A 13,830-nucleotide genomic window follows, 5' to 3' on the forward strand; every position below is an offset into this window, starting at 1 on the left:
CTGCAGACAAGGACTTCTATAGCTTGGACAGTCCTGTCTTGGTGGGAGGCCTGGGGAACCAACCTAGAGGATGTCGTCACCCAGACAAACCTAAATCCCTGTTAACAGAGCCTACTTATCCCCACTGCTGCTGGGCCTTGCCTTTCCCAGTGCATTGTTCCAGGACACACACCAACACACAATTAGCAAAGCAGCGTGTAATTAAGACTCTTTTTCTGAGCCTATCATTATCACACGACTTTAGGCTACATAGTTGCCTGTAACATGACTTGGATGAGAGGGTTAGGAGGGCATCAGAGATGCTGGATGTGGATGTAACAAAATAATTTAATTGAAGAAGACTATTTTCTGAAAGTTATAAAAACAGATAGGCTTACCTTAATATTGGCTCTACGGGATTGAAACAGACTGAGTGATAATTGTGATAAAGTGATAATTATTTATAAGCTTGTCATATATATATATAAATGTTTATCATCATCATCATCATCATCATCATCAAAGACTCATTCACAGTTCCTATCCTATCCTAGAAACAACTGGTCATACCTAACCTGAGGATATGATCCTGATGTTGTGAAACAACAGGACTTTCCATAACAATAGATGTAATGTAATGAATGATATGGTGAAACTGTCCCTTTAAGCATCGCCTAGCCCGTCCACATAGGCTGCTGAGTGAATGAAGTGTCGTTTTCCAGCGCTAACTCCTCCTCTGCATTCTGCACAAGCTGCGCTTTTTTCTTCCACTTGAACAACCAAGTCGATTTGGAGCGCATTCCCCATCAGCTAATGTGGAGGGAAAGAACCTTCTGTCCGGAGAAACTATTTTGGACTATTATTGCCTACTTTGACAGCTCATATGATAAGCTACTTACGGACAAGCATTCACATGTATACTTCTTAGAAGTAGCAGGCAACAACTTGGTCGGAACTAGACTAGAGGAACATTGTTTACTTGCAATACTGGTTCGACTTCCATGCATAAGATCTCCTCATCTTCTGCCTGTCGAACTATAAACTCACGTATGGATATTAGAAGGTGAAATTGGACGTCGTCACCCTTGAATTTCAATCGGTCCGTCTACAGTTTGTTTGTCTCTGAGCTTCAGGAAGAATACTGAAGTAGTTGTTGCATTCTTCAACAGCCATAAGGAGAGTTGGGCTACAAGTTCCTGAGTGGAGAAGAAACTTTGTTAGTGTCCGGCTGTTGACGCCGATTTGTTACATTTGCATTGGGTGGATTATTGGATACTTTATCATCATGGAAAAGTGGGAGATTGTTCAGTATATCAAAATGGAGATTTGAAAACGTGGCATTAATTTTTTTGCTATTGGTTTTGGTGGTCTATTTTAGTGGACAAAGTGGACTAAGTTTTTTCCCTTTGCGAAAAGACGAGATATTGTGTACGAGCGATCGCACATTCTTCTCAACTCATACGAGAGAACTTTTTCATCAACAAAAATGCCACAACTCAACGGAGGCGGTGGGGATGATTTGGGGGCGAATGATGAGATGATATCTTTCAAAGATGAAGGGGAGCAAGAGGAAAAAATATCAGAAAACGTCTCAGCCGAGAGGGATTTGGATGATTTGAAATCATCTTTAGTAAACGAGTCGGAAAACAACAGTAGCTCATCAGACTCAGAGGTTAGAACAGGGTCTTGTACTGAAGTGCATTACAAACAGCTTGTCTGAATATTCTAATCAATATTTTTGTTCAGAAATATTGCTGATGAAGTTTTGACATGTTTTCCCCTCTTGTTCCATGTGTGTCCCTCTGTCAGCAAGCAGAGAGGCGTCCCCAACCCAGACCTGATCTGGACAGTTACAGAGATTACTTCAGTGAAGGTAAACTTCTGTCACTTGCAAATGCCACATTTAAGTTTTTGTTGCATTAACTTTTTTTTACGCGAGGCATAGCAATATATTTTCTAACGTCCAATGCTCATGTCCTTGCAGCACTAAGAAGACAGCAAGATGGTGGCTTTTTCAAGAGTCCCCATTATCCTGGCTACCCGTTTCTTATGATCCCAGATCTTTCCAACCCCTACCTATCCAATGGCTCCCTGTCCCCTAGCGCAAGAACGGTGAGTGGCCAAAACAAAGTTGAGATCACAATGTTACACTTTCAGCCTGTTGGCACTGCTCCTCCTCCCCTGTCCAACACTGGAGGCATCTGCGTAAAAGTTGGTTCTGCACAACCAGACCGCCATATTCCCTTCGAGTGGCCTCTCAAGGAGTAGGCTAACTAGTTCTTTGTTCTTTGGGGATTTTTTTCCCCTGTCAGCCTTCTGCTTCCAACTGACCCATGCAATACAAGGCTCGCTAACTAATCCCAGCCTACATTATTATTGATCGTGAACCAGAAGTAGCGTAGGCAACATTTAACATGACACTTATTTAGCAGTTAGAATCGTTTTGCAATTTGGACTTTTTTAACGGAAGCTGTGGCTTTTTGCTTAGTTCACAACTTAATATCACTCTGCGCAAACTTGAGATCCACAAGTTACAAATCACGATGGGGATGGAATTATCATCTGAATTTCCATAGAGCCCGATGTTAACATATGGACCTTTAAACTTATCTGAGAAGTGTAATATAGCACACATAGGCCTACAATACGCATCAATGTTGAGGTAAATATATACATGTCTTGTAGCTATGAAACCATGATATAGTGTTTCACAACTTGTATTGGAGAATTAAAACAGTGAGTGATGAGAGAGTTGATTGACCAGTTTTGTCTGATTTGTTTGTGCGCCTTGGTATTTTACTGTGTAACACTGGTTTAGTGTTTAGACCAAAAAACAAATACATTAAGTATTTTTGTAAACCTGCTTGCTACCTGTAAATGTTACAAAAACGAGTGCATAACAATTTAAATGATCCTACCACTTTTTACTCTATTTAGAAATTGCACATATTTACACAGTTTTAATGCACACAAAAATTATTAGGTGGCCTGGATTAGGGTAAATCATATTTCCAGCATTATGAGAGGAATTCATTTCCTGTCGATTCATATTATCTGGGATGAAATGTACAGTGAAGCTGAGACTAATTGACACACACTGGAATTAAGTGTACTAACACAGTATTTGAGCCACTTACAACATATCTATTTCGTAATGTATACCAGGTCATATGACTTTTTAGGATCTAAACACCATTCAATAATCTGTGCACCATTAAGTTTCACTTCTGAAGCCTGGTAGTCCAGGTATGTAGTAGTAGTAAAGGTAGGTCAATCTCATGCATTACATGCATTAATACGCATGCACAACACAGCAAAGTTATCCATTATTACATTGTTACATGATCTGAAGTTGCTGTTCCTATGCAACATTTTCAACGCAAAAGCAATTTGGATAATGCAAACTTCCTTGAAATACCACCTAATGGAATACTATTGTTGTTAAGAGCATTTCCATCCCCCAATCCTTGTCTCGCCCCCAAAAGCAAGTGATTTGGTTGGGACCAGCCAAGCATTTGACTGAAAAGCAATAACCCCCCCCCCCCCCTGCCTTTCTTTGCTTTTTCTTTCCTTTTCACTGTTCCAAACCAACTCTCCCTGCCTCCCTGTACCTTCCATTCAATTAGAGAGGCGTTAGTTGACTATTGTTATTCTGATCAGGCGCATGATGGCTTCATTGGAGGTCTCCATTGGGGCTCATTAACTAAATGGCTACTCTCTACACACTAGGTGCATACCACTGTGGAGATCCTCTTTTGTCCCTCAAGACATGACAGTTTTGCAGGGATAACCAATAAGCATAAATGAGTTGCATTTAAGAATCATGCCGTGCTTATCATGCATGTCTTCTCTTGCTTTAGTCTGTATTGTTTGAAAGATGCACAATTATTTATTTAAGTTATATTTTATTTTTTTACATCCTTTTCTGTCGTCTGTCTTTGTGCCATCAAATCATTGTGCCTCTCTCTAGACAAGTGTTTATATCTTCCCTCACACCCTTCCTCTTATAGTGCTTCTCTTTTACAAATGTGTAGCAAATGCTGCCTGTTGGGCATTCTCATTTGCATGCATTGGAGACATGAAATGTGAACTATATCAAAGGTCATTCTCATCAGAAGGTTTTTCTGGGTCTTTTTTTCCAATTTTGCTAGACTACTACAACCTTATTTACAATGAAAGCTTCCCCTTCAAAACTAGGATCATATGTGTTTTTTTTGTATGTAGACAGAATAACATTTAAGTGAACTATCTTGACCCCAAGTTGTTCCTTACAAAGCTGGCTGGAACCTAGAGCACACGATTTTGATTTTGTTCAGAAACACAAACACACTTCAAAACAAAAAGCTAGTTAGGCTGTCAATTGTATTTTTCAATTTTCTTTGCTTTAGGCAAGAATACACATTTTTCCTAAGCCTTTCGAATTTGGATTCATGTCTTCCAAATGATATGGGGAGGATAGAATCAGGTCAATAGGACAGATACAGCCTATTCTGTCAATCAGCACAGGTTTAAAGAAAAAGAAAAAGAAAAGAAAAAGTGAGACAATGGCTGGTTGGTACACTTTGGATATTTACTGAGCAAGAAGTCCTGTGCTGTGACTGCATATTTACTGGTAATTGCCATATTTGAGCTGAAGTAAACTCATTGCCTTGGACTTAATACCATAAATGCACTGAATTTGAATAATCGGATGTTGAACTTGTAATCTTTTTAGCCTAGAAGCTGACAGTTTTTAAAAATGTGTTTGCTAATGTGCGTGGAGTAAAATGCAGCTGTATTTAAGGAAGAATACTTGCTATTGGGCTGCACAAACATTGGGTCAGAAGTTAACTATGGGCTCCACAGTGATATTTGCTCAGTACACTTGCTCTGTACATACCTGCAATGTTTCCTAATTAGTTGGCCAGATAGAGAGTGCTTGGCTGTGAGAGCAATTATGTTGTTACCTTTCTGGTCTTGAAATCCATATTTTGGCCCATATAGCAAATAATGAGTGCTGTTGAGTTTAACAGCATTGCTCCAGATTTAGGCCGTTTTGAAAGTTGTTCCTCAGTATATGATGGCCATTAAAAGACCATTAAATAGACCATTAAAAGTTAGACCCTCAAACTGAATACATAATTGCCGAAGCTGTAGATTTCAAGTCGTTTTAATTCCAAAAAACTGCTTCATAGTCTGGTTTGTAAATATTTGTTTGTTGAAAAGGAAACAATAGTGTAATCATAAACTGTACTTGATATAAACAACATAACTTATGTTTCTTTACTCACATATTAGGCAAAGGTTTAAAAACATTGTTGCACAGCTCAGAATACTTGTGTGATTAGAATACCGTATGTGATAACAAACTTCAGAGCAGAAGAAGTGCACCAAGTGCATGATGGGTGAAATTATATTTTAATTACCTGAATCAGGCTGTTACCTGGATGGTTTCTAAAATGATTTTAGTTGTGCCTGTTTGCGTGTGAAATATATTCGACTGCAGGTTTCACTCTAGACAACAGCCCTGTTTTTCTCATGTAACATTAATCAGAGGAGTTGTTATTGTTAGTGATGTCTTACTTTTCCTGTTACATTTAGGGCCGGTTTCACAGACAAGGCTTAAGCCTAGTCCTGGACTAAATCACACTTTCAATGTAAAATCTCCATTGAAGATGCTTTTTAGTCCAGGATTAGGCTTAAGCCTTGTCTGTGAAACTGGCCCCTAGTCTCTGGGACAAAGCTGTCGACAACTCCCCCTAATTGGCCTTTCAGTAACTAAATGAAAACTAAAAACGTTATCTAACTAATTCAGAATATGTTAGAATATTTTGAGACTATGGTACTTTCATACATGCCTAGAGGTAATGATAATGTCCAAGTATATTATTCTTGGTCGTTTCTCTAGATACCATTACCAGTATGCTTTCTGTAGGATACTCCTTGTTTCTATATCTGAATCTAAAGCTTCTGTTTAGCTTTAGTGCGATATGCAGTGTGGCATATTGATTTATTTTGAGGCACAACTTGTGAATGTGGATGTGACAACCCTATCATGAGCAATGTGAAGCCCATGAGCTCAGTCAAAATCCCTGGAGGGAAAAGCATAACTGATTTAGAGCGCTGTTCTGAGCTGAAATTCCACTGTAATCCATTGAGAGTTCAGGGGGAGTTTTGCTTTTGGGTAGACATTTCACTAGACTTTTTTCATGGGTTGGGGGTCAATGTGGCTTTCCCTGTGGGGTAGAATGTCAGATATTGTTGTTTTAGTCCTAGTGTAGATGGATGTGATTAGGTACGCTCAGTGACCGATGTTGCGTGAATTGTGCAAAACCAAAGATTTCTGTGGTGAACACAATCTCTTAAATACATTACACACAGACAGTACTATATTGTATCACCTCCACTATGTCAGTGAAGATTGCTCCCCTAACACTGTAGTAGTAACTCAGTAAATAGTGAAACACCTAGCGTGTGTGTGAGAGGTGCCAGGTGAGTGAGGGTGTTGTAGTCAATTAAATACACCGTAATCAAATGCATAGTAACTAATCGTAATGGTAAGTGTATTACTAAGTACATAATAGTAATACATCCATCTAACACAGTCAGAAATGGTGCTGTGAGTTTACAGCTACGATGTCTGAACATGTTAGTTGCTACAATTGCATGTTCCTCTGACGTCCTTATTTTCCAGTCCTTCTGGTACTTTTGGTACTTAAAAATGTGTAGACAAAGAAAAGCAAATAGTGACATTGTCCTATTGAATAAAAGGGCCTCTCCTTGCATAAGCAAACAGTGTTTGTGGAGCTATCTTTTCATCAGGTAGCACACTCACCTTGCAGTCTCAATGGTGGGGTGTGTGTGTGGGGAGCATCAGGGGAGGGTCTGTGGGTGCATTGCTACAGAGGGAACAGTGTCCAGGGCTCACATTCTGACAACCCTTACTGCTGTATGCGACTGCTGAAAGTAATCTGAATGTTAGCTTGCAAATATTTTTTTAACCAAGGACTGTGTAAACAGAGCTAACATTTTTGACTTGGTTTATGTTTTGGAAAGGCTTTTTTTCTTAGAAGGCAAACAAATCTACATCAATTTAGTAGCAGTATTTGATTAAAAAAAGATTGCATGCGCCCTCAAGAATGTCAAGGCCAGCTAACATCTCATCTCTAAAATGGTTTATTTGCTATAATGTATTTAGTGTTACAATTGGGGAAATCAAGTGCCATAAAATTATGTTTGGTGATGTTGACATAATTGAAAGATTTGTTTAGAGAGGGTCTGCGATTAACACTTTGAAATCCTGCTCTACTCCACATTAAAATACAGATGTTTCTAGGGAACATTATGAAAAGACTGTTGACCATAAGGTTACAGTTCATCTATCTATTATAGAGAGGAGGCATTAGCATATTGATTTTGTCATTAACTTTGTTATTGGTCTTTTCCTGAAGTGGTGGAGGTGCTACAGGCCAGTCAATTGTCCTAGAAATTTAGCCCAACTTTCTTGGGGTGTCTCAGGAAGTCAGGATTTTGGTATTTCTCTGTATTTCGTCTTAAGACGCAGGGATGTACGTCTTCAGTTCTAAACAGCACTTGTATTGAAGTGTGTGAAATGGTGCCAGTCCTGGTCTCTATTCCTCCCTCTTTGGTCTCTGTGGAAAGCATGAGCTGGCGTCAATTCCTCCCGCCACCCCTCGCCTGCTAGCTCACCACCTACCCACCCACCCTCCCGCCTGCCATTAGAAATTCTGTTTATAGCACTCTCTGGCTTCTCAAGAGCAGGGCCCATCAGGAGCATCTCAGCACCCTTTGAGGAAAGGATAACCACCCCCCTCCCTCTTCAGCCGCAGACTCCCTACGTTCTGTGACATCAATGAATCCCTTTGAAGTGCCAAGATGAATATTTGTGCAAATGTGTTTTTATCAATTTATTTATCCGAGATATGTGTTTTTCACGTTCGTTAGGTTTGGCCAGAACTACTACAGAGTTTGAGATTTGGTACAGTACATTTCCTCATGAAAAAAATGATGGACTACTTTTTGTTGAACTTGAGAGACCTTTTGAGAGACAAACCTGTCAAATGCACATGATGAGTAATATGGCTTTCTGTTTTCTTTTGTGCTCAAAAATATTGTGCTCAAACATATTTGTCAGATGTAATGATTGCAAGTCCTTTGTCTTGTGAAGCAGATATCAATGACTTCATCGACTCATGTACAACGTCAAACCTCAGCAGGTGTTTGTATTCCTATACCTGTATTCATTTTATCTATAACTTTCTTTATCAACACTGTCACTGAGAAAGCAGTTTTGAAGTGAACCCCTCAATTTGATGTGAACCCCTCAATGTCTACTAAAATGGAGCTCTAGGCAGAGGCTGTGTGGTAGTAATATTTGCAATCCTCTGCAAACAGATGCTCTTATTTTTCTAAAGTCTTTGGGATGGGCCGTCATGGGGCTCAGAGTCAGATGAGCTAAGGAAGTAGCAATGCAATACGAGACAAACTTGTCAACTTCAGCATGGAGGTAAAGACAAAGTCATGACACCACCAGTATAATATGTGGAATGCTCCCCCCAAACAATGGAGCTTCAAGCATACAGCTGTTAATTATATCAAAAGTAAAGAAAAAGAAAGAAGAAAAAAAAGGGGTTACGTTGTGGGGGCTGTATCATATATCATGTGAATACCAACTTGCCTCATGGTTGCTAATATCTGTTATCTGGTAATGAACTCCATTCTGGGGGGAGTTTGCTCCCTAGTTTTATCAGGGGTCTCGGGTAATCGATCTCATTCTCAGGTGATCAAGCCTTTGGCTGATTGATGGGGATGGGGGCGCAGTGACGACACACTCAGGGCTTCGGGATTCCTTGCATGGGCCTATATGTGGCCCTCACGTGGCACAGAGTAGTTTACTTCACATTAAGAAACGTTAGCACTAAAGTCCTCCATGCTAATAAAACCTGATTGTACAGCAAAAAAAATAAAAAGAGTATTGAAATAGGGTTTCATCAGTCTGGTATTCTAAACAGCTGTTTTCAGTTTAAGCTTTGCAGGCTGCAGGAGAGGGAGAGGGTAGGGAAGAGGAGAGATTGTTGATGAGATGTGGTGGTGGGAGCATAAACTGGGGTCGATATGGGTCTCGCAATTCCTTCGGCTGTTATCCTGAGGTCGGCCAGCTTCCAGACCTTGAGGCTCGTTCTTATCTGAGGGATTCTCTCTCCCACAGAGCTGGACTTCTCCCTTCCCTCACAGCCCTATCAGAAAGCTGCAGAAGACCAGATCAGATCATGCAGATCTAGATTCCCTGGTACTGAGATATTAATCAGGTCTCACTTCAGTTCATGTAAAGGGCATGGAAATGCTTTCTCACGGTTTCTGGGCAACCCAGTCTGTCCAATCTAAGGACCAGTAGCTCTGTTATGTTACCGTTGTTTGTTTCTATTTCTTATGTGTAGAGCAGTAAGTCTATAGTGCACTCTCCAACCTGTACTATATAAAGAAGTGGATGGGTATCTTTCCAGGATGAGGATAGTTGACAGTGAGTGGAGCAGCTGTTCTTCTTGTTGAAGTTGTAAATCAGTTTGGCTCCTTCCAGCAAAGCAAATCCCCATAACGGTGCAGTGGCTTTGCACTGCTCGTCCCGGCTCAAGTCTCCTGGTGAACGGATGTAGAGCCAGCATGTTGCACCTGCATGCGATCCACAGAAAGGTCTTGGATACCACAGTAACACTTACCGTAAGATGAAGATATCCTTGTTTCTTACTCATGAGACCAACATACTAGGCATCACATTACACAGAAACATTTGGTCAATTTTTTGATTCTTTTACAACCAGGTCTCAATTAAGTTGGAGTTGACATAATGCCAGCATTCCAACTTTGGACGTATATGCTTAGGTCTAAGAAGTGTTTATAGTGTCGTTATGATGCAAGATTGCTTGCATGAGTTGCTAATGGGAACCAAGATATACTGGAATGTTTTTCAGTCCAAATGGAAGAATGTAACCCCTAAAATGACTACATTTACATCATCTATTACATTTGTGAAGGAAATTGTTAACTTGTGGAGTTGGGGAGATGTTGAGATGGTTCTTGGGCTATGTCATCTCAATGGAAGACCAGTGTTGGACCTCGTGGAAGTATTAGTAGTGCAGCTGATGGAAACTGACAGAGAGCTTTCAGTGCAAAGCCATAATTGAAATTGTTGTTTAGTTTTCATTTAGGTTGTTGATGTGTATGTTGTCCTCACATTCAATTCGACGTTGCCTCTTGGTGCCCTTTGCTACCTCCAAATAACCCCAGTAAACCAATTGTACTTGTTAAGGAGTCACAATGTTCTGCAGAGCGTCAAATTTGATTAGAGCCAAAGCAAAGACACAAGTCAACTGAAATGTGTAGCTTCTTTATTTCCACCTAGACCTGTGGATCTAGTTAGGCAGAAGAGATGTAAAAACCTGATATTTTGTCCACCTTGTGATTTCAAATCATGATTCATTGTTACTGATTAACTGTGAACAAGGGGTCATGGTACTTAATACTGATGAATTCCAGCAACGTTTCTCAGGCATCTGTTCTGTGATTGGTATAGGGATTCCCCCTTCCTCCTGCCTTAGATTACACTTGTAATTAACTTTTTGTAGATCTGATTATTTGACACTTGTCCTCATGATGTTTTCAAAACTCCTGACCATTGTCTACTGACTGAGTCAATCAGAATTTCTCCTCGAAATTCAAGTCAACATTTTTTCAATCAAATATTAGATTTTTTTGATTCATTCAGGAGCATGTCAAAGTAAAACAAATAGATAATAAGGAGGTCCTTGTGTATGCCACTGGAATATGGTGAATCTAATGGTTAGTAGAATAGAATAGTAGAAGAGAAGGCTAGATGCTGGGTGGCTGGATGCAAACGCCACACCTTCCCCAGGCATAATCTCTCACTCATTTACATGGTTGAATACAAAATCCCTACAAATGTGAATGACTGCAAATTCAGACCAGCTACATTATAAAAAAAAGATCTAATCAAGCCTATATGACATGGAGTAGGCCAAGGAGCCCTTTTGTTTGATTTGTACATGGGCTGGAAAGGCTTGCTATTGGAAATCCCTGAAGCAGGCTTTGGGGGCAGGTCTGATTCTCGTGTGAAATAGGAAGGCTCTATAGCTCTCGGCTGACTTGACTGGGGCTGTATGGGTGTGTTGGCAGGGGGAGCGCTGGCCATGAATAGGTTCTTTGACTACCTCAGACTTGCCCTGAAAGGCAGGACAAAGACCCCAGGGCAACGGCTTAGAGCCTCACAGCTGAGCTACAGAATGCTTCTCCCAGTCTTCCTCCCTCCTTGCCTGATTTAAATACTACAGTGGCTTTAAGCATTCTGTAGACGGAAGGCTCAGATTCGTACTACAGGACAGTTGTGATCAACTTTTCCCCAATGTTTTTGTTTACAATATGCAAATCCTAGAAGTCTGTTTAGATATATTATTTGGAATCCTTGGAAGGGTGGTGCATATGCATCAGTCAGATTCTCACAGCCTAGTGATTATCAACGTGTTTCTGATGTATGTGTTGTCAGTAATTTGTTTTGCCATGTTCTTCAATTGACCTCACCTGCTCCTTTCCTATAATTCTAGTAGTCTGGGCTAAGCATACCACTCGTTAAACATAGTATTTACACTTGTGCCTCTCTCTCTTGTCGTTGGTATTCTATGCTTGGCATCAGGCAGGTGAAGTTGTCCATTAGGGAACATTTTAGTTTGCTCTTGGATTATATATAAGGTGTTGGCAAATAAACGAGATTAAATTAGATAAAGCTAAAAACGTTGACCTCAAATTAGTTGACTTGCTTCGTTATATTGATTGAGCTGTGTGCTACCCCTGGTTTAAGACACACACAAGAGAGAAAAAATCCCCAAATCTTATCAGCAGAGTTAATGGGTCAGTTGAGCCCTGTCCAGACACTCTCTCCCCATAGGGTCTCCTGTTTCAGATGTCACTCAGAGCTTTGTTTGCCCCCCCAAGGTGAAGGGTGATAGGTCAAGGTTCAGGGCTAGTTGGCTGAGTGGGCACCAAAGCCTGGGTTTCCCTGAGCACATCCGCTCCCCTTTTCACACCAACCATAACGGCATTATTTGTGTTGATCCTATCATAAATGCTTATTTTAAGTACATTTTCAGTGTTACTCTAATTCCTTTATGTGATTATGATGATGTTGGCTAAATACTTTCACATGGATGTAATAACATGGCTTATAACTTGTGCTTGATATATGGATACTGCATCTTGCAAGCTATCAACATTGTAACTGTGATTTGTGTTGAAAAAGGAGATATGTTCATTTGCTATAGGCCGACTTTGTTTGTGTCTTAACTTCCTTACAAAGTTGCATATTGAACTGTTGAGCTTGTTCTAAATGTTTGTCTTTCTTATTTGCTTGTGAAAAGTTGTATTGTGAGGTTTATGCAAGGCCACAAGCCTCTATCAAGATTAGGAATCCTGTTTTGCACCTCTGCAAAACTTCACACCAAACCTCAAAAATGGTCTCAGCTTCTTTGTCCAAATCACCTCCAGAGTTTACAAGCCAAAGACCTCACCCTCCTCAGCCCCCACCCACAATGTCAGCTTCTCTCCGCCCCACCACCACCACCCAAAAATGTCCTCCAGTCAGGTTTATTATGCAGTTTCACGCAGACCAAAATTGCAGCTGCATGGAGAGCAATCTGGATCACATTAGCTCAGGCGCTGTGATTTATAAATTGTTTCTCAGGCCATAAATCCCTGCTGTAATTGTGCACAAGCTCCCCTCTCCCTCACTCCCCCTTCTTTTCTTCATGCTCACTCTCTCTCTCTCCCTCACTCTCTGACACACACAGCTTACAGTGCTCGGGTCATCTCTAATTGTTAGCAGGAGTGAGCACTTTGGATTTGGAAGAAGTTTGTTATATTGTGGAGATTTAGTTTTTTAGGGAAGAATATCCAGTCATACAAAATATTTGCCTCCAGTCTCTCTTAACAAACTCTATCTCTAGTAAGGCAGAACAAGCAGTACTCATTTGCCCAGTTTAGCAAAGAACAGTATTGGTCCTCAGGTTTGTGGTACCGTGGTCGAGGCTCTGCATTCCTGAACCCTCACAGTGTAATTGGTAGGGGCCTCTCCTAAGCTCAGTCGCTGGGAATCTGATATTTGCAGCAGCCCCAGATCATAATCACCTTACCCCTCTCATAGGAATGTATTCAGATCGAATGATATGCAGCAATAGGAATATTTGTTTTGTTTTGTTACAGCAAGGATAACTTTACGTTTATGTTGGTGTAGTAGTCACACCGCCTGTATTTCAATGTAATTGAGTTTTCCAGCCCCAATTCCTTCTGCCTTTCAGAAAGGTCTCCATGATATTTGACATTCATCAAGATCATTCTCCTTTGATAATTCCCATCATCCTCTCAGATCCATGTAATTTTAATTCAATTTGACATGGCAGTTATTTATCCATTTAGATGTTTTTCTTGTTTTGTAAACTCACTGAATCCTACACCCCCCCCCCCCCCCTCCCCCCAACCCCCCACCTTCTTTCCTAACACACTGCTTATGCTTCCCATTGACAGGGACTGAGAGGTTAATGTGTTCTTAGGAAGGTGAAGGTTCCCTGCATATGTTTACTACTCCTTTGTTTTGCTCTCAGGCGACTTGGTGAACCTTGAAGAGGTAGAGGACCTTATGGCCCACCCTCGTTTTGCTCTGTGTCCCTCCTAAAGACAAATGTTTCTGGAATTAGGGGACTGGAAAAGGAGGATGAGTTGGTTGATTGCTCTGTGTTTCAATTGACTTTGTAACACTTTACAATCCCTATACTTAGGGTAGAGCAAGCC

The 13,830-nt window shown here is 40.6% G+C and overlaps 1 protein-coding gene across 1 annotated transcript in view; it reads left to right on the plus strand.

Moving 5' to 3' along the window:
* Positions 1-1,465: 1,465 nt before the first annotated feature.
* The window catches only part of tcf7l1b (transcription factor 7 like 1b), a gene marked incomplete at both ends in the record, with an annotated part of 31,611 nt that continues 19,246 nt past the window's right edge, over positions 1,466-13,830 (plus strand). The window contains 3 exons of the mRNA XM_080532610.1: positions 1,466-1,651; positions 1,789-1,852; positions 1,964-2,091. Coding sequence (XP_080388736.1) covers positions 1,466-1,651; positions 1,789-1,852; positions 1,964-2,091 — 378 coding nt within the window. The remainder of the gene's footprint in view (positions 1,652-1,788; positions 1,853-1,963; positions 2,092-13,830) is intronic.

This window comes from Nansenia antarctica, assembly GCF_963989245.1.
Source record: "Nansenia antarctica genome assembly, chromosome: 5".
Classification (NCBI taxonomy): Eukaryota; Metazoa; Chordata; class Actinopteri; order Argentiniformes; family Microstomatidae; genus Nansenia; species Nansenia antarctica.